At 42.6% G+C, this 20,969-nt stretch overlaps 2 protein-coding genes across 4 annotated transcripts in view; both read left to right on the top strand.

Annotated features, from left to right (window-relative positions):
- The window catches only part of LOC114665435 (zinc finger protein OZF-like), a 69,744-nt gene extending 55,822 nt beyond the window's left edge, over positions 1-13,922 (top strand). For 2 of the 3 annotated variants that reach the window (XM_051926075.1, XM_051926078.1), the window contains exon 3: positions 12,586-13,922. In XM_051926075.1, the coding sequence (XP_051782035.1) occupies positions 12,586-13,727 (1,142 nt within the window). In that variant the 3' untranslated portion in view covers positions 13,728-13,922. Of the gene's footprint in view, positions 1-5,098; positions 5,180-7,827; positions 8,286-12,585 lie in introns of those variants that run through there. The other variant, XM_028819871.2, reaches the window with a different exon arrangement.
- Positions 1-20,969, top strand: part of LOC114643527 (gastrula zinc finger protein XlCGF57.1-like) — a 318,307-nt gene that overhangs the window by 100,149 nt on the left and 197,189 nt on the right. The window lies entirely within an intron of this gene.

Genomic DNA, 20,969 nt, shown 5'->3' with positions numbered 1-20,969 from the left:
CCACCACAATGCAACAGAAAAGACCATGTAAGCATACACTGAAAAAGACATTTCAAGAGGACTAGATACAGTCCAGTGGTCAGGTGAACATAAAGTGGAGATGTACTGCTGCTTTTACACCATTGACCCAGAATGTTCAATGAAGGAATATGGCAGGAGGGGCTTGCAGAAAACGGAGGGGTCGAAGAATATAATCTTGAGTACCAAATGAAGTGATACAACTAGAGTGGGAAAAAAATTAGTAATCTCTAGCATATATAGTGATAATTTTGTAGACTGTCTATCAAATAAGCCATATTTTTAATTTACATTTTTTAAAAAATAATATATAAGCCAGTTCTTTCAGGCACACGTATGATTTATCAGATCAAAGAAGACTTCTGCACATAGATATTTTGCCACAGGCTGAAATACCAAATCGGAACAAGCGGGAAGTAAGTTGTGCATACGGTATCTCACAAAAGTGAGTACACCCCTCACATTTTTGTAAATATTTTATTCTGTCTTTTCATGGGACAACACTGAAGATATGACACTTTGCTCCAATGTACAGTAGTCCGTGTACAGCTTGTATCACAGTGTAATTTTTCTGTCCCCTCAAAATAACTCGACACACAGCCATTAATGTCTAAACCGCTGGCAACAAAAGTGAGTACACCCCTAAGTGAGAAATGTCCAAATTGTGCCCAATTAGCCATTTTCCCTCCCCGGTGTCATGTGACTCGTTTGTGTTACAAGGTCTCCGGTGTGTTACATTTGGTGTTATCGCTCTCACACTCTCTCATACTGGTCACTGGAAGTTCAACATGGCACCTCATGGCAAAGAACTCGGAGGATCTGAAAACAAGAATTGTTACTCTACATAAAGATGGCCTCGGCTATAAGATGATTGGCAACACCCTGAAACTGAGCTGCAGCACGGTGGCCAGGACCATACAGCAGTTTAACAGGACAGGTTCCACTCAGAACAGGCCTCACCATGGTCGACCAAAGAGGTTGAGTGCACATGTTCAGCGTCACATCCAGAGGTTGTCTTTTGAAAATAGACATAGGAGTGCTGCTAGCATTGCTACAGAGGTTGAAGGGGTAGGGGGTCAGCCTGTCAGTGCTCAGACCACACGCCCGCCGCACACCACATCAAATTGGTCTGCATGGCTGTCGTCCCAGAAGAAAGCCTCTTCTAAAGATGATGCACAAGAAAGCCCACAAACAGTTTGCTGAAGACAAGCAGACTAAAGACATGGATTACTGGAACCTGTGGTCTGATGAGACCAATATAAACTTATTTGGTTCAGATGGTGTCAACCGTGTGTGGCAGTACACCAGGTGAGGAGTACAAAGACAAGTGTGTCTTGCCTACAGTCAAACATGGTGGTGGGAGTGTCATGGTTTGGGGCTGCATGAGTGCTGCCGGCACTGGGGAGCTACAGTTCATTGAGGGGACCATGAATGCCAACATGTACTGTGACATACTGAAGCAGAGCGTGATCCCCTCCCTTCGGAAACTGAACATGATAACGACCCCAAACACACCTCCAAGATGACCACTGCCTTGCTAAAGAAACTAAGGGTAAAGGTGCTGGACTGGCCAAGCAGTCCCCAGACCTAAACCCTATTGAGCATCTGTGGGGACGGTGGAGGAGCGCAAGGTTTCTAACATCTACCAGCTCTGTGATGTCATCATGGAAAAGTAGAAGAGGATTCCAGTGGCAACCTGTGAAGCTACAGTGAACTGCATGCCCAAGAGATTTAAGACAGTGCTGGAAAATAATGGTGGCCAGCCTCACAAAATATTGACACTCTGGGCACAATTTGGACATTTCTCACTTAGGGGTGTACTCACTTTTGTTGCCGGCAGTTTAGACATTAATGGCTCTGTGTTGAGTTATTTTGAGGTGACAGCAAATTTACACTGTGATACAAGCTGTACACGGACTACTGTACATTGTGTCAAAGTGTCATATCTTCAGTGTTGTCCCATGAAAAGATAGAATAAAATATTTACAAAAATGGGAGGGGCGTACTCACTTTGGTGAGATACTGTACATGAAGGGATACTCTGGTTGGACAGGGGAGTAGAAGTCTGCCTGAGAGGAAAATATAAAACACCCCCAGTGGTCCCAGAGGTGTGTCAAGAACCACAGGACAAGATAAACTAAGGCTTACAGAAAGATGAAGATCCATCCATTTTGTGTCTCAACCATTCTATCCGAGGGCCATATCTGTCCAGAGACCGATCAACATACTACGACTGAGAGCCATCTGGTAGCCTAAGCACACAAGATGAACTGATTATTGTCCAGGTTGTATTGGTATTATTTTTCCAATTCATAGTTTTACTTTGCTTATATATGGGGCACAATTGGATACCAGTAGTTAATCTATGAATAAAGAGTGTAACTTTCTGTCCTGTCTGCTCAGGTATTCTATCTAAGTACCTGGGATGAAAGGGAAGAAAAGGGGGAACTGTTGAACTACAGTAACAGTCAGTGCTGACAGTGATGAGACTGGTAAAAGATCTTCTCCATTCTTCCATCTTCCTGTCCACTTCCAGCTTTTCTGGCACTAGATAATACAATGGTCATCCACACAAAGCCCACACCAGGGGGATTGGTCTTTTATCTCTTGAGCCAACACATCCATAATCAGATCAAAGAGGTGAGGTTGCATGGACAGAAGTAATAACTTAATTTCCATTCCTAATATGATACGGTGCTCTGTGTTGCGGCTGTCCTGTACAGTTTGAAGGCAGAAGTGTCCATCCACTTTGGGTGAATTCTTTCAAACTTACTTTATAAGCCCTCCACAGATTTTATACTAACAAACTATACATTTGGCCTATCTCTTAAGACATGTACATTGTGCAGGGCAAAAGTCGTTTTTTCCAACAATGTTCACAGACCGATTATTTTACTTTTTATCGACTAGATCACAATTCCAGTGGGTCACAAGCTTTGTTAATATTTGGTAGCATTGACTTTAAATTTGAGCCAAATATTTTGGTTCGCCATCCACAGGCTTCTTACAATACGTTGCTGGAATTTGGGCCCATCCCTCCAGACTGAACTGGTGTAACTGGGACAGGTTTGTAAGCCTCTTGTGCTCATATGTGCTTTTTCAGTTCAGATTAATAATAATAATAATAATTCTTTGCATTTATATAGCGCTTTTCTCACTATTCATAGCGCTCAGCAATTGCAGTTTAAGTGCCTTGCTCAAGGGCCCAACAGAGCAGAGTCCCTATTGGCATTTACGGGATTCAAACCGGCAACCTTCCAATTGGGTTTGTGATGGCCACTCCAATACCTTGACCTTGTTGCCCTTAAGCCATATTGCCACAACTTTGGAGGTCTGCTTGGGGTCCTTGTCCATCTGGTTGACTCATTTGCGACTAATTCCTTGCTGAGCTTTTGAGATGTTCCTGCAGTGTCTCTCCATCATTTTCCTTCCTCGTGATGCCATCTATTTTGTGAAGTGCACCAGTCCCTTCTGCAGCAAAGGCAAACGCCCTGTAACCAAATCTTCCCTAGTGTGTGCTTGGTGTATGTGCCCTGCGGTGGGCTGGAGCCCTGCCCGGGGTTTGTTTCCTGCCTTGCTCCCTGTGTTGACTGGGATTGGCTTCATCAGATCCTCATAACCCTGTAGTTAAGATATAGTGGGTTGGGTAATGGACAGATATGTTTTAATGGTACACTGAAGTAGAATTACAAGCATTTCATGAGTTTCAATGGCTCTTATTGACAATTTCATTAAGTTTATGCAAAGTGCAGTGTTGGCCCTTCTTTGTTTTTCAAGACCTCTGCAATTTGCCCTGGCAGGCTGTCAATAAACTTCTAGGCCAAATCCTGACTGATGGCAGCCCATTCTTGTATAATCAGTGCTTGGAGTTTGTCAGAATTGGTGGGTTTTTGTTTCTCCACTCGCCTCTTGAGGGTTGACCACAATATCTCAATGGGATTAAGGTCTGGGGTGTTTCCTGGCCATGGACCCAAAATTTTCTCAGAGACACTTAGTTCTCACTTTTGCCTGGCCTGGTTTTCCATCATGTTTTGGTACCATCTGTGTTCTTAGGCACCACCAGTTTAGAGCTGGCTCAAGAATGGCAGCAGGCAGGTGTGAGTGAGGTGAAGACTTCTGGAGGATGGCCTGGTGGGTGTCAAGAAGGGCAGCAAAGAACCCAAGAAAAACATCAGGGACAGACTGATATTCTGGGATTGGACTGCTGAGGACAGCTGGGGTCAAGTCATTGTCTCTGATGAATCCCATTTCTGATTGTTTGGGGCATCCGGAAAAAATAAAAGGCGAGCGGCGCTACCATCAGTCCTGTGTCGGGTCAACAGTAAAGCATCCTGAGACCATTCATGTCACGTGGGGTTGCCTCTCAGCCAAGGGAGTGCTGGGCTCACTTACAATTTTTGCCTAAGATCACAGCCATGAATAAAGAATGGGACCAAAACAGAGATCAACTTCTCCCAACCATCCAAGAACAGTTTGGTGACCAAAAATGCCTTTTACAGCATGATGGAGCACCGGGCCATAAGGATTTGGCCCAGAAGTTGATTGACAGCCTGCCAAAGCGAATTGCAGAGGTCTTGTAAATGAAAGAAGGACCAACAATGCTAATATTGACTCTTCGCATAAACCTTATTGTACTAGGGTGTTGTACCGTGTTAGCCATTAGGAAAGTAGTGAGAAGTCCAGCAAAATGACCCCTTTTATTGGCTAACTAAAAAGATTACGATATGCCCGCTTTCGAGGCAACTCAGGCCCCTTCGTCAGACAAGATGTAATAAACATTATGTAATTCTAAATTAAAGCCTATGAAGTGCTTGTTGTTATACTTCAGTATACCATAGAAACATCTGACAAAAATATCTAAAAACACTGAAGCAGCAAACTTTGTGAAAACCAACACTTGGGATATTTTCAAAACTTTTGGCCACATCCACGACTGTAAATCCGCGGCCGCTCCACCACCAGTCTCACCGGCGCGTATTTCTTTCTGTTATGACCAATTAGACTTTACTATGAGGATGGCGCAGCCAATCAGCAGAAAGCTCATCTTTCTTCGGGCGACAAGGCGGGACGCATGACGTCACAACGTGGAAACAACAAACTTCCCCAGCACGTGTGGACGCGGTGCATTGTACAGAAAACCTCAGCACCGAGGAGCGGGGTGGTGAGTAAACGAAGTTAGTTTGTTTTATTAAAAAATAAATAATGGAGGCGGATTGTCCGTACTCTTAGGCCCGAATCGAGTGGAACATTCGACTCCATCGTCTTTCTTTTCTCTTTATTTCGAGTGCTGAAGGAATCCGCGTCTTCTTCCTGCTCGCTTCGTTCATCTTTTTGAATTTTCAGTCCTCCCTCGTCACGTTTCTCCTTTCGGTTTTTATTTGCGTCTTCGTTCTTGTCCGGTCGGTGATGTGGAAGAGCGAAAAAATTTTTAACATGAAAATAAAAATAATACGAAATATTCTCGGGCGTGCGGTGCGTTACGCTTAATACACCTCGATCACAATAATGCCATTCCTGGCCAACCTGATTGTTTATATACTTTTATTTTGTGATGTGTAATGTGGTGAACCCCCCACTCTCCCAATCGTCATGAGGTCGCTGGAAAGGGTTGTGTGACGCTCCCGATATCTTTGCAAAAGGACGAAGGTCCATGTCTTTAGATTCCTGGTGCTTCCTGCCTTGCTATATGGTTGCGAGACATGGACGCTATCCAGTGACCTGAAACGATGATTGGACTCTTTTGTTACTGTCTCTCCGGAAAATCCTTGGGTACCGTTTGTTTGACTGTGTTGCTCATGGAGTCCCGAAAGATGCACATTACCTGCGTTGTGAGGGAGCGTCAGTTACGGCACTACGGCCGTGTGGCGCGTTTCCCCGTAAGATCCTCAATGTTGGGTACCCAAGAGGCTGGACCAGGCCAAGGGGTCGCCCACGTAACACCTGGCTGCAGCAGATGGAGGGTCATTTCCGGAGGGTGGGATTGGACCGCGTGTCTGCATGGGGGGTTGCAAACCGGGATCCCGAGTTGTTTCGTCATGTAGTGCGTGCGGCAACACACTGTACCAGTGCATGCTCCCCAACTTGACTTGCCTTCCAACTCGACAAAGCCAGTGTTTACGTCCATCATTCACTTTGGGGGACGTTCAAGTGAAATGCGGAGAATATCGTCAGCCCCACGGCACACGTGTCTCCGCTTCACTTTCTCGAGACCCGTTTCAGCCTGTGATCACCCGCTAGTCTGCACCCCAACATTTCACCTCTCCACATGTCTCCCTTACCACATTCGCCTTCCACAATTTGCCCCCTGTAGATAGTGAGTAGGTTACAGAAATGTAATTAATGCACCTAATTTTTTAATATCTTGTAATTTATTTTAGTTTAATAAATTGGAACGTTTTTCACAAACCCAAATTCCATGTTGTTCTTCAACCGTTCTGTTTGAAAACACGTAAATACGGTTGTCGTTTTCTACCAATTTTCTTTTGCCTCTTATTGACGGAACTCTCTTTGCCATTGTAAATTTTTATAATATTATACGGCGCGGTGCGTATATACAGTACTTAGTATTGCACTGTCTGCGACGCACTGCTTGTTCTTCAGCACCGCGATGCACCGTAGATAGTCCGGCGGTAAAAACTGCAGACGTGCGCTGCGTACCGGCCGTAGTGTGTTCGGACGCATTGAATTGTGTAACAGTGCTGACGAAAAAACTCTCAAAATCCATTAAGATAGATAGATACTTTATCAATCCCAAGGGGAAATTCACATACTCCATCAGCAGCATACTGATACAAAAAAAAACTCTAGTTCTATGGAGCACTATTTAGATATTTAAAATAAAATCAAAATAAAAAAAACTTTTCGGATCCCGTCTCCACTCTGCCTCAGTGTTAAAGTTGTTCGTAATTAAAAACCACTTTGAAATTCTATCATTTTTTTTTTTCCAATTATAGTTGTATGCTTAGCAGAAATTGAGAGCTCATTCCACTTTCATTCAATAAATAGCCATTGCACCGGGCCGTCTTAACATGTGGGCACGCTGGACAGTTTCCCCCATGGTAATCTATGAATGTTGTGACTTGCTGAATGGTGGAGTAGTTAGGGACCACAGTGCACTGCTTTGCCCCGGGGGGGCCTGTGATGCTGTTAAGATGGCCCAGCCTTTGTACCACCAATTCTGATTTGGATGAAATCTACCTTATGAATTACACCAGCCTTCCAGAGCTGAGAAATATTTCTCTCTATTATAATAAAAAAAATCCTGGGACAAGATGAGACTTTTTCAGAGAGATACTTTCATGTCCTGTGAGACGAGATTTTGTCTTTTATTAACCGGCTAGTGCTCCCTTCCTTACAGCTGCTTTGTCCGGCGGTGCTTCGCATACTTAAAAGCCAAACAGCCCTATTGATTTTTGATTGTTTGCTTTTTTCTTTCTGTCTCTTTGACATTCTCTGCTCCTGATGCGCACTCCTTTGAAGAGGAAGATATGTTTGCCTTCTTTTAATTGTGAGACGGAACTGTCATCTCTGTCTTGTCATGGAGCACAGTTTAAACTTTTGAAAAAGAGACAAATGTTTGTTTGCAGTGTTTGAATAACGTTCCTGTCTGTCTACAACTTCCTGTGTTTCTGTGCAAATCTGTGACCCAAGCGTGACAATATAAAAAAAACTATAAAACATATGGTTTCTACTTCGCAGATTTTCACCTTTCGCGTGGGGGTCTGGAACGCAACCCCCGCGATCGAGGAGGGATTACTGTATTCTAACTATTCTGGACTCCATTTTGTTCATCTGCTTTTCTTTCCACAGAGTGGAGGAGGATGAGTCTAACACTTTAACGTACATGGATGTGACAGAGGAGATGTACCAGTCTGACATGAATGCGATGGAGAAAAGGATCGTAAATATTAAGGAGGAGCACTGTGAACGGGAATACGCCTATCATCAACCGAAGAGTCTGTGCATTAAGAATAAAGATTGTGAGCAGGGGACAATGGGCATTAAGGAAAAGGCTGGGGAGAAGCCTGTCATCTGTGGCATACAGAAACAAGTCAAGGAGGAAGATCTTCAGTCCGAGTCCGGCCATTTGCCTGGATGTAGAGATGGAGGTGTAAGGGGATCAATCTCCCCTCGGGGTAAAAGATGTCCCATTCAGGAGCATTCTGTCAGCAAGAAGTCAGATTTTTACTCTGATGCAAAGACCACTCGGGAAACATCACAGAGAGCACCAGGAGGCCAGTCATCACCTACGAATCAGTCTGGAGAAGGTAAGTGGAGACCAAAAAGTCAACACACTGTTGAAATTTCAGCTTTTGTGGGTATAATGTTTGAAAATCAAATTTGTTAGAATTAGGGTTTTATTGTGAGCTATCCTGTAAAATGTTTTTACTGAGAATATGTCTGTTTGTAGTTTTTTTTTTTTTTTTTTTTTTTTTGGTCACAGTGATTCTTTCACGTTACTTTTTGATTTCATGATAAATTTAATATTTACTGTTGCGCCACAATGCCATCTTTGTTTTCCTGTGAGCACCACCCTTTCAGAGCACAGATGTCGAGTGTCTCCTAGGCAGTCTGTCCCAGAATCCACCGGAATGAGCAACTGCTTTTTATGCCATCAGATTGACAAGATAAAGGTCACTCTTCATGTCCCATCACTGTCTGAGATTGGTGGATGGCCCTGGTTAGCGTGTGGATTATAATTTGTGGTACTGTTCTATTATCGTGACACAAAGTGCCCTTTGCTTTTATTTTGATATGTTCTCATAGAGTCACACGGCGACAGTTAATTCCTGTGTTTACCTCCTGATAATGACAACCCACAAGAATTACTTGTAGCCTATTGGTCGATGCAGGACTAAAGCAATACTTCATCATGAGAACATATCAAAATAAAAGCAAAATACACTTTCTGTCATGATATTAGAAAATTACCCAATTTTTAGTTGTTGCCTTCCTGGTAGTTTGTTTTAGGTGCTCCGATTCAGGCTGGTGATTCTATTTTTTGTTGACGCACCAGTTTGATTTTAATTTCTGCCTGACTGTGCTGCCCTTATTTATAAAATACACTGTTTCACCTAATATTTTTTCACCTTTGTTAAAAGATTTTCAAATTAGGTACTGTATGTCACAATACTAGAATGTTTGCATTCAATATCAGTAAAAGTTCATGATACTTGATACCTGTACGATACCAGAGCAAAAACAGAAATCCCATTCAATGTTGTTTTTTATTTTTTTTTTATTAAAAGTCCCTCCATTATTTAAATGATCAATATTGTGTCTTTGTTGTTTGAATAAATCATTGTAAGAGTACATTAGAATGTCAGCTCAAGTTGGACGGTTGGGAGACAGTCAGAGAGGTGAGATTGCGTTGGTTTGGACATGTGCAGAGGAGAGATGCTGGGTATATCGAGAGAAGGACATTAAGGATAGAGCTGCCAGGCAAGAGGAAATGAAGGCCTAAGAGAAGGTTTATGGATGTGGTGAAGAGAGGACATGCAGGTGATGAGTGTGACAGAACAAGATGACGAGGACAGAAAGATATGGAAGAAGATGATCCGCTGTGGCAACACATAGCGGAAGCAGCTGAAAGTGGAAGAAGAACTACCAACAGTAACTGCAGCTTTAGAACAGTGATGCAGTCATCGAGTAGTTAATGAAACTATCATTTAAGACAACTAGCATCAGCATTCATAACAAGCAAAATGCAATGCAGGGCCTGAATTTTAATATGCGATAGACATGGGGATTCCTCCATTTTAACAGTGTTTTTTTGGGGTTTCAACCCCGAGTTGAAAAAAGAATGCTCCAATCCTGGAAAACCTGATTTATCTTAGCATGAGTGTATTCTAAATGGTTTCTCTCACGTTTTCTGTAGTAGCTGAAAAGTACAGCTTAAAATAAATGCTAAAAAAAAGCCTTATTAAATCTGTACTGTTAATTTTACAAATTCCAGGAAAAATGTCTGATATTTTCATTTAAACTCTTTAGAGCTGTTTTTGTACCCACGTGTTTTTAAAATTCAGTTTGTCGAACAGTTCCTTCCTGCTAGGTTGGTAACGTTTGCAATTATAAGATTTAAATTTGCATCATTGGCAGGTTAAAAACTTAAAAGAGTAACATTTTATGGATGAGTCAAATCCGATTCAAATTTCAAATGTCACAAACATCTCCTGTTTTACTTGTTTAAATCTGGCCCTCTTTTTGTATCTCATACTTCTGTACATGCATTAAGATGAGTGGTTAGTGTAGTGTGCTGATGAGGTACGAGTTTTGTTTTTCTGTAAAACAGTCTGAGAGACAGCGATTGTCGTGCTTACTGACTGACTGGGTGGCAACACATTCTATCTATCTGTCTGTCTGTCTGCTTTTCACGAGAGAATGGATTTGGATCGAGTGTTTTTTGTTTTTTTTTTTTTTCTAGAATTTGCTTGAACATTCCAATTGATTTTGCGACTTCTCTCATCACACTAAGTATCATAGTTCACTTGCGGTGCCGATTTTATTTTTGCAAATCTGACAGATGCTGCAGGCCAAGGAGAGGGGGCAGTGGACGGGGCCCTCCTCACTCATGTGCCAGCCTCAGGTTTCCTTAACTCCGCTTAGTTAGCGAACGAGAGAACTACTTAACGGATTTTGATCGGGGTTTTTTTTTGTCTATAATTTGCTTGAACATTCCTGTTGATTTTGTGACTTCTCTCATTGTGCTAAGAATCCTAGTTCGCTTGTAGGGACTCTCACACCAGTCTACCCCTCTCCACATGTTGGAGTGCACCTTGCCTCCGCTTAGCTAGCAATACCTGTTTGTTCAGCAGACATTATCATCTACAGATTAAGGAGTAACGTTTGACGTTTTTGAGAGAGAGAGAGAGATCGGAGCTCCATTTGTTTTAGAGCAAGGGTCGCCAAGTCCTGTCCTGGATGACCACCGTGGCTGCAGATTTTCATTCTAACCCTTTTTTTTTTTTATTGAGTGCCGTGTTTGTGCTGATAATTAACTTCTTGTGAATTCATTTGAATTGAATTGCTTTAAGATTGGTTTACCTGAATTCCTTCATCCTTTCCCTGAATTGCTTCATTTCTTTCATTAAATGGCACCCAAACAGAAATGAAATGTGAAGTGAGTGAGCCAGCAGAAGACCAACTGTGTCAGGGCCTCAAACTCCAACCAGTTTCACTCCAACCAGCTGCTTAATGAGGCGCCAATTCTTGTCGTTAATGAAACCTGTTCTTTAATTCTGTGAGTTGTTGCTGCTGTCGTGGTGCATTAGCAGGCATTTCTAAAATTGTTGATTTTCTATTTTCTAAGAGTCCTGATAAAATGTTTTAGGGACCTGAGCAGATTGGCATTCCTGAGACCTTCACCTTTCTTTATTTTCAGATATTGTATGATGGACACCAGTTGTTCTGGTTTATTTTGTATTTCATTATTGTTTGGCTGCTAATTAACGAAAAAGAAACAATTAAGGGGTCAGAGTTTTCAAGAGCAAGTCAATTAAAATGAGTTCGAAAGATGTTTTTTAGCAGCAAAAACAGGTCACTCATTCAGAAAAGGGTTAGAATGAAAACCTGCAGCCACGGTGGTCCTCCAAGACTGGAGTTGGCGACCCCTGTCTTAGAGGGTAGCTGCTGATTCCCAGAGATATCATGACCACGTGCTCTTCTCTCCGTGCAGGTGACGCTCTCTCGTCAGAGCTGAACACAATCGGATACAGTGCAAACGTCTATTGAGTTTTTAAAGTTTGTACTGTTTCACCTTACGTGGGCGCATCCGCAGGGGTTAGCTATTTGATAATAAATAAGTAAAGCAAAAATGGTTGGGGGAAAAAAACATGTTTTTTGAGGCACAGTTATTCATGAAATTGTTTAAACTGCAATATCAATTTACATCACTCAGTCTAAATTAATTGAGAGAAGTGCTTTGAAGCATTGGAACACCCTATGAGTTTTATTTTATTATTAACAAATGGAGCAGGTCATTTTCTCGCTGGGTTGTTACTGTACTGTACATTAAACTTGCCTGCATTTTTACTTCTATAATCGGTAGTGGAGTTGCTGGTGTGCAGTTTCCCACAGTCCTTTATACGTAATTGTGGATGTGTGCCCATCATATTTGCAAAGCTCAGTTCATCTTGTGCCCTTTTCTGCCATCTAGTGGCTAAAGTCACGTTTTTATCAAAGTTTACCAGTAGTTTCTGCCCTCCTTAATGTTAGTAACATTTTGCTATGTATTTTTTTGGTAAATGTACTCTTATATCCTGTGTTAAGGAAGAAAAAATCTTTCATTTTTGAATTAAATGGATAGATTTTTTTTTTAAACCCCAATCACTTAATTAAAACAATAATGGAGTAAGTGGTCAACTGGTATAATAGTTTTTAGTTGCAGTCCTAAGCAGACTAAACATAAACTGTCAGGAATAAAATGAAACTGTGCTGAGAATAGAGCGATTGTGCTAATTGGGATCGTCTGAACTGGAATGAGCTGACTAAATGGCTGCCACTTGTCACGTCTCCCAGTCAACTTCACATAATCACTGACAATTGTGCTTTTCTTATTTCTTTCTGCAGACACAAAGCTGAATCTCCGCTTTTCTCCATCTTTACCCATTGAGACTTCACATCAGGACAACCCACAACAAACACTGCATGGTGAAAATATGAAGAAATCAACATCTGGGTCAGAGACTTTGAAAAGATCCTTTTTGCAGATAAGTTCTCATCCTATTTTTTTTTTCATTAATAACAATCCACAACGGGTGAATAGTGCAAATCCAGAAGCTGTGCATGTCTGTCAAGAGCAAAAGAGAAGTCTGAAATGCCAAACTAGAGACAAAGGCAGTCAGCAGAACAATACAAGTCAAAGAATCTATGGCTGTTCTGAATGTGGGAAAGGATTTGCAAGAAGAACACATCTTAAGAGCCACACACTAATTCATACTGGGGAAAAACCCTATTGCTGTGCTGAATGTGGGAAAGGATTTGCAAGAAGAATACATCTTAAAATCCACACACTAATTCATACTGGGGAGAAACCCTATTGCTGTACTGAATGTGGGAAAGGATTTGCAAGAAAAATATATCTTGAGAACCACACAAGAATTCATACAGGTGAGAAACCCTATTGCTGTTCTCAATGTGGCAAACGATTCACCGGAAGAGAAGGACTTTACAGCCACAAGAGAACTCACAGTGGGGAAAAGCCTCACTGTTGTTCCAAGTGTGGTAAATATTTCTCAAAAAAGAAGAGTCTTCAGGAACAGAAAAGAATTCATACTTGTGAAAAACCCCATTCCTGTTCTGAATGTGGGAAAAGATTTGCAAGGAGAACACATCTTGAGAACCACACACGAACTCATACTGGGGAAAAACCCTATTGCTGTGCTGAATGTGGGAAAAGATTTGGAAGAAGAACACATCTTGAGAACCACACACGAACTCATACTGGGGAAAAACCCTACTGCTGTTCTGAATGTGGGAAAGGATTTGCAAAAAGAGAGTGTCTCAAATACCATGAGAGAATTCATACCGGAGAAAAACCTTATGTCTGCTCTGAATGTGGGAAAGGGTTTTCAAGAAAACGGCATGTTAAGATCCACATGATCATTCATACTGGGGAGAAGCCATATGGCTGTTTGGAATGTGGCTGGAGATTCTCAGAAAACAGACAACTTAAGAAGCACATGGAAAAACACAATGGGGGGATGTCTTGATGGAGGGTGAAGAATAAGAGAATGAAGGAAGAAGTGAAATATAACTCTCCAAACTAGTTTTAACGGGTACCTTCATGTGGTAGGCTGCATTATACTGAATCTCTTCAAGGCGAAACTACTCGTATAGTATGAGGACCCAATAAAGTCCTTCATAATGGCTACTGGCTTCATGATATTAACTTTGACACCGCACATCTCCCAGGATTAAAAAAACAAAAAAAAAAACTGCCCAATCCATGGTTCTGTACTCAGGCAGGTAGTGATGGTAGTGATAATGAAATATCTTCAGAGGAAGAAAAGACCTTGAATGTGGTGTCAGTCCACCACAGTGTAAATGAACAAACCACAGCAGTGTAACTAGAGCAATAAAATATGAGGACTGGACATAGTCTAGTGGTCACTTGAAGATAAAGGGCTGATCTTGTTCTGCTACTTTTTATGCAACAAATCCAGAATTTAACAATAGAAGCAATGAAACTATTGAAGGGTTAGGCACATTTAGGAATGCAAACCAAAAGATGGTATGAGATCTGTAAGTGCTCAGGGCTTGGAAGAAATAGAAAAAGGAGCAGGAGATGGAACACCTCATGCTAGGGCCCAATTTGATTTGAAGTCAGCTATGCCAGGTTTGTCAAGGCTTTCTCTATCCTTAAACCAATAACCTATGCTGTAACTATCACCATAGTTATACTGTGATGCATCCAAAACATTTTGTCTTTTTCAGATAGGATTGAAATGAAAAATGGGTCTACTTTGGTTTTATTATCAGGATTCTAATATCATGTATAAAAATGCATCATCTATCACAGAGGATGATGGAAGCTTCTGGTATACAACAGGTAACCCCTAGTGATGGGCATTATAATGTATTTTACTGATTTGATTCTTTCAAAATACCTGTCTAGTGAACAGATTCTTTTCATTCATTAAAAAAGGATTACGGCTGGCACCAGTAAAAAAAATCGTTTTTGTTTCCCATTTGGATGAACTGCAAAAATGTAATGAAATCATTTATATACCTACTTTGGCAAATGTTAAGTAGAGAAGGACACCCCATTTAGAAATAAAACTATTCATACTGTATGACTGCCTCATCTTTGACAGTACTTTGTTCACATCTGTAATGCCTTTTAAGAGTAGAACCTTTACAATAAGAGAAGGCTTATTAAGTGTTGTCTGTGTTGGATTCCCTATATTTACATTAAATAGATTGTAGTTAATAATATGTGTGGAAGAAACTGTTGCCCTAAGACTCCTTTGAGTCAGAAATCAGGCAGGAGGAAGCTTGCTTGTGCATCTTTAATTTTTCTTCGCAGAAAGAGAGCAGCAGTCTGCCATGGGATGGTCCTGGGAGGAGAAGTGTCAGGAGATGATCCCAGAGCAAAGTCAGAATCACATATTTATAGACAACTGACGTCTCATTCCACTGCATTCTTGGCTTTTTCAATATTTTGTAAGTTCAGCTCTTATCCTTTCATGGAATTTCTGTGTATGTGACGACTGTCAAGTCTTACAGTTGCCATTGTCTTTCATCACCACCTAGAACATTCTATCTTTTTGTGGCTCGCACAGTCTCCATCTGGTTTCCTAATAAGGTTGCTTAAACAGCTTTAGATTATATTTCCTAATCGCTGTAGCTACTATACCTGACTGTTGCAGCAGTCTCTTCATGCTACTTCTAAGATAGGTGCTATATTTTAATGTTAATAAAACAGTATATTACTATAACTATATTAACCCTTGATCATCTTGACTTTCTTTCACACATGATGTACCTCATAATGGTATGTTGCATTCCAGGTGCACAGGTTTGAGGCCTCATTGAAGTGGTATTGGATCCAGCGGTCATTGTCCAACAAATGACATGAATAAGGGCATGCAGTCAGTTCTGCAGCCCAAATTTAAAGAGTTAGGTTCCAAACTGAGGACCAGAACTGACAAGGCGGTGTTCTCTGAAGTTCTGTCTGTGCCACATGTTACTGCATGTAAGACTGAGAAGATCAGGAGGCTTAATATGTGGCTCTAATCTTGGTGTAGGATAGAGAGGGTTACAGACCTCTTGGGCATCAGTGCATCTCTTTGAACAGATGGGACCTCTTGTGATGTGATGGGTTACATTTGAAACAGAGGGACACCAATGTGTTGAGGTGGAGGACTGGGGAGTAGGGAGTTTACGACAGGCCAGATTTAGAACAGTACACGATGGGGTGGACAACAGTGTAAAAACAAATATTTATAAGTAATGGAATTTGTAGGTTTTAGGCCTGCACCAAATTAACATAGTTTTGGACCAAAATCTTTAAATGCCTCTCAGACAGCCTTGGTGTCACAATCCCTCCTAATCCACTAGCAGCTGTGTTTGGTGGGCTCACAGAGAGGCTTAAGGTGGAGGAGGAGAAACAAACTGTAATTGCCTTTACTTCACTGTTGGCACGTAGACTTATCTGGTTCACCTGGAAATGCGATTCCTACACTTCACCACCCGAGAGGGAAGTGGACAATATTTGAAGGATAAAATAGCATTAACATATTTGGTCCTTGGCCACTCTTGTCCCCTATGCGTGCCCTTAAATAACTGACAAAAAATCAGAAGAAAGTCGGACTGGTAAATACATTGAAATCCACTGATTACAATTACTTGCCCAGTGCCTGAGTGCTCATTTGTGAACCCCTTTCCCCAGACGCCCTCCCCAGTGGCCAAATCTTAACCCCCTGGTTTGACACAGACATAAAGAGAAATAAAAAAGAATGTTCTCCAAGAAAACCAAACATCTGACATCTTTACATCTCGCCTGACGAAGGGGCCTGAGTTGCCTCGAAAGCTTGCATATTGTAATCTTTTTAGTTAGCCAATAAAAGGGGTCATTTTGCTTGGCTTTTCTCTACAGGAAAACCAAAAGAAAGATTTTAATGTAGTCCAGATACATGGAGAAGAAACCTGCAGTTCAGTTCCTTCTGTAGGATGGCGTGAGGAAAACAAAACAGTCCTCTGGCGAAAATGGCTTCCCTGCCGGCTATTGCGAAGAAATCACAAGTCCAAATAGGAGCACCCGGAGAATGCCAGCCCCTGGCCTCTTCTCAGGGATTCATCAACTTGATTATTACTTTGGGGTGGCCATCAACAAATAGCAGACATCCCTGGGTGAAGTCAGATCCTGATGATTCTTAAAGCGCAGATAGTCGCCTCCTTGCGTTCAGCATTTTCCTTTTTTTTTTTCCTCCTCCTCTCCTTGATCTGCCAATCCCCTTAAAAAGAAAAGTTTCCAGCCGGAACGTCTTTTCCCCGCTTGGTTGTTACAGTAACGTGATGCTGGCAGCTGGAATATTTACTGGGTGGGATCGTCCCAGCAGTGGGTCGTCCACAAAGTGCCTGAAGGGCTATTCATAGACGCCCTCCCAGCCACATTATAAAGTGGTGGACAGTCCAGAAAGCCCACCCGCTACAATGGAATTTGTATGTTTTGGATGTGCACCAAATTAACAATTTTGGACCAGACTCTTTAAATGCCTCTCAGACAGCCTTGGTGTCACAATCCCTCCTAATCCATTAACAGCTGTGTTTGGTGGGCTAAGAGTGGAGAAGGACAAACAAACTGTGATTGCCTTTACTTCACTATTGGCATGCAGACTTATCTTACTCAACTGTAAGAATCAGGATGGCACGGTGGCGCAGTGATAGTGCTGCTGCCTCGCAGTGAGGAGACCCGGGTTCGCTTCCCGGGTCCTCCCTGCGTGGAGTTTGCATGTTCTCCCCGTGTCTGCGTGGGTTTCCTCCAGGCGCTCCGGTTTCCTCCCACACTCCAAAGACATGCAGGTTAGGTGGACTGGTGATTCTAAATTGACCCTAGTGTGTGCTTGGTGTGTGGGTGTGTGTCCTGCGGTGGGTTGGCACCCTGCCCGGGATGGATTCCTGCCTTGTGCCCTGTGTTGGCTGGGATTGGCTCCAGCAGACCCCCGTGACCCTGTGTTCGGATTCGGCAGGTTGGAAAATGGATGGATGGAACTGTAAGAATCCTAACTCTCCTCTTTTAAGTCATTGGGTAACTGATGTCATATATTATCTGAAACTGGAAAAAATCAAATTCTCAGTTAGAGGATCTGTGCAGAACTCTTTCAAAACCTGACAGGATCTGATCAATAACATTTTGGAATAAGCATTTAAATTGAAGTGCATTCTCTTCCCTTTTTTTATTCTATTTACTTATTTTTCCTACTATTAAAGTTTTACTCTGCTGGCCTAGCTCTCCTTCTCATGGGTGGGAGTTGAATTGTTTCAAACCTAGTTTTCCAAAACTTGACTTGCTTGTATGGAATGTTATTTGATTTTAATAAATTCAATAAAATGTTTAAAAAAGGGCGGCATGGTGGCGCAGTGGTAGATCTGCTGCCTCGCAGTTAGGAGACCTGGGTTCGCTTCCCGGGTCCTCCCTGCGTGGAGTTTGCATGTTCTCCCCGTGTCTGCGAGGGTTTCCTACCACAGTCCAAAGACATGCTGGTTAGGTGCATTGGCGATCCTAGTGTGTGCTTGGTGTATGTGTGTGTGTGCGCACCCTGAGGTGGGCTGGTGCCCTACCTGGGGTTTGTTTCCTGCCGGTGGGATTGGCTCCAGCAGACCCCCGTGACCCTGTAGCTAGGATATAGCGGGTTGGATAATGAATGGATGTTTATAAAAATAAAAAGTAATGGAATTTGTAGCCCAAAGTTAAAATGCCAAAGTAAAATAAGTAGCACATTAAAAATCACTTAATTAAATCGAAAATAAAACAAGCAGGTTGGAGTTGTATGTAGCTGAGACTAATTAAGAGATGGGGTGAGTATAAAATTAGATGAATACACATTTTTAGGAAAGATGGACAGAGACTTAAAGAAGGAAGGTTGCTATTTATCCAGCCATCCATCCATTTTCCAACCCGCTGAATCCGAACACAGGGTCACGGGGGTCTGCTGGAGCCAATCCCAGCCAACACAGGGCACAAGGCAGGGAACCAATCCCGGGCAGGGTGCCAACCCACTGCAGGTTGCTATTTATGTCAAACAGAATTTAAGTGCAAGTCTTCTTCAGTTGGATGATGAGCCCCATCTTAGTGAAGACGTCTGGATTAAGCTGGAAAGCATCAAGTGAAGTGGCCTTATTTTAGGAGTGTGCTGCTGACCCCGAAATGAAGACAGCAATTTTAATATGCATCTGTGTAATAATATTTAAAAAGCAGGCTTACAAGGGTGATATTATAGTCCTGGGTGACTTTACCCACCCGAATATTAACTGGTCTAACCTTACAAATAAATGGGTACAAATGCAGGAGTGTTTAGACCTAATTAGTGATTGTTTTTAAACACAGTATGTTAAAACACCAATGGAGGGGGCCTGGGATTTAGTATTTAAGTAAAAATCAGGGTAGAATTGAGGGTGTAGAGGTGACTGAACTGCTTTGGTCAAGTCACCATAATATCATGCGATTCTCACTGTTTTGGAGGAACGTAGATGCAAAGAATAACATTTTTTAAGTTTAACTTTGGTAGGGCAAATTTTGAACAGAGATGACAAAGTCTAAAAAGGATGAGCTTTTAAGTGAGGAGACACTTGAGGAGCAGGTTTATAAACTTTTTATGTATAATGCAGGACAAGTACATCCTGCAATTTAGAATCAGTTAACAAAACTCTACGGTGGGTTAATAAAAGAGATTAAAAAATAAGGAATAAGATGTATAAGACTAAAAACTCCAATACAAACCATAGGGTGTATAAGAGCATGAGGACAACCGTAAAGAAGGATCGGCAGTTACAGTTGAAAATGACAGAAGGGGAGAAATACAATCTAAACCAATTCTTTCAGTATTTTATTGGGAAAAGACCAGTCAGGGAGGAGGTGAAGTGTATCAGGAACAAATGGGACTTCAAATATACACACAGTGAAATAGCAAAAGCTCCAAACTTTTAAATTTCTACAAAGAATGTCAGAACTTCCCAAAAGTAACAGGTACTAACCCAACTTTCTATAGTTGCATTGAGGTGAAAACCCTGCTGCAACTTATGAATAGTAGTTTCCCATCCAAACTTTACTGTGGAGATCATTTTCTAACTGATAGACTAGGTGTAGCACTGCTTTTTGTTACTTGTAAGGTTTTGTCTTGCATTCAAGTATAACTGAATGCCCTGTTTATAATCCATCCATCCATCCATCCTCTTCCGCTTATCCGAGGTCGGGTCGCGGGGGCAGCAGCTTGAGCAGAAATGCGCAGACTTCCCTCTCCCCGGCTACTTCTTCTAGCTCTTCCGGGGGAATCCCAAGGCGTTCCCAGGCCAGTCGAGAGACATAGTCCCTCCAGCGTCTCCTGGGTCTTCCCCGGGGCCTCCTCCCGGTTGGACGTGCCCGGAACACCTCACCAGAGAGGCGTCCAGGAGGCATCCTGATCAGATGCCCGAGCCACCTCATCTGACTCCTCTCGATGCGGAGGAGCAGCGGCTCTACTCTGAGCCCTTCCCGGATGACTGAGCTTCTCACCCTATCTTTAAGGGAAAGCCCAGACACCCTGTGGAGAAAATTTCATTGCAGCCGCTTGTATTCGCGATCTCGTTCTTTCAGTCACTACCCATAGCTCATGACCATAGGTGAGGGTAGGAACATAGATCGACTGGTAAATTGAGAGCTTTGCCTTTCGGCTCAGCTCCTTTTTCACCACAACAGACCGATGCAGAGCCCGCATTACTGCGGATGCCGGACCGATCCGCCTGTCGATCTCACGCTCCATTCTTCCCTCACTTGTGAACAAGACCCCAAGATACTTGAACTCCTCCACTTGGGGCAGAATCTCGCTCCCAATCCTGAGAGGGCACTCCACCCTTTTCCGGCTGAGGACCATGGTCTCGGATTTGGAGGTGCTGATTCCAATCCCAGCCGCTTCACACTCAGCTGCGAACCGATCCAAAGAGAGCTGAAGATCACGGCCTGATGAAGCAAACAGGACAACATCATCTGCAAAAAGCAGTGATCCAATCCTGAGTCCACCAAGCCGGACCCCCTCAACACCCTGGCTGCGCCTAGAAATTCTGTCCATAAAAGTTATGAACAGAATCAGTGACAAAGGGCAGCCCTGGCAGAGTCCAACTCTCGCTGGAAACGGGTTCGACTTACTGCCGGCAATGCAGACCAAGCTCTGGCACCGATCGTACAGGGACCGAACAGCCCTTATCAGGGGGTCCGGTACCCCATACTCACGGAGCACCCCCCACAGGATTCCCTG

The sequence above is a fragment of the Erpetoichthys calabaricus genome, chromosome 1, assembly GCF_900747795.2.
Source record: "Erpetoichthys calabaricus chromosome 1, fErpCal1.3, whole genome shotgun sequence".
Lineage (NCBI taxonomy): Eukaryota > Metazoa > Chordata > Cladistia > Polypteriformes > Polypteridae > Erpetoichthys > Erpetoichthys calabaricus.
Note: the sequence above shows the minus strand (reverse complement) of the source record. Positions and strands in the feature narration are given on the sequence as shown.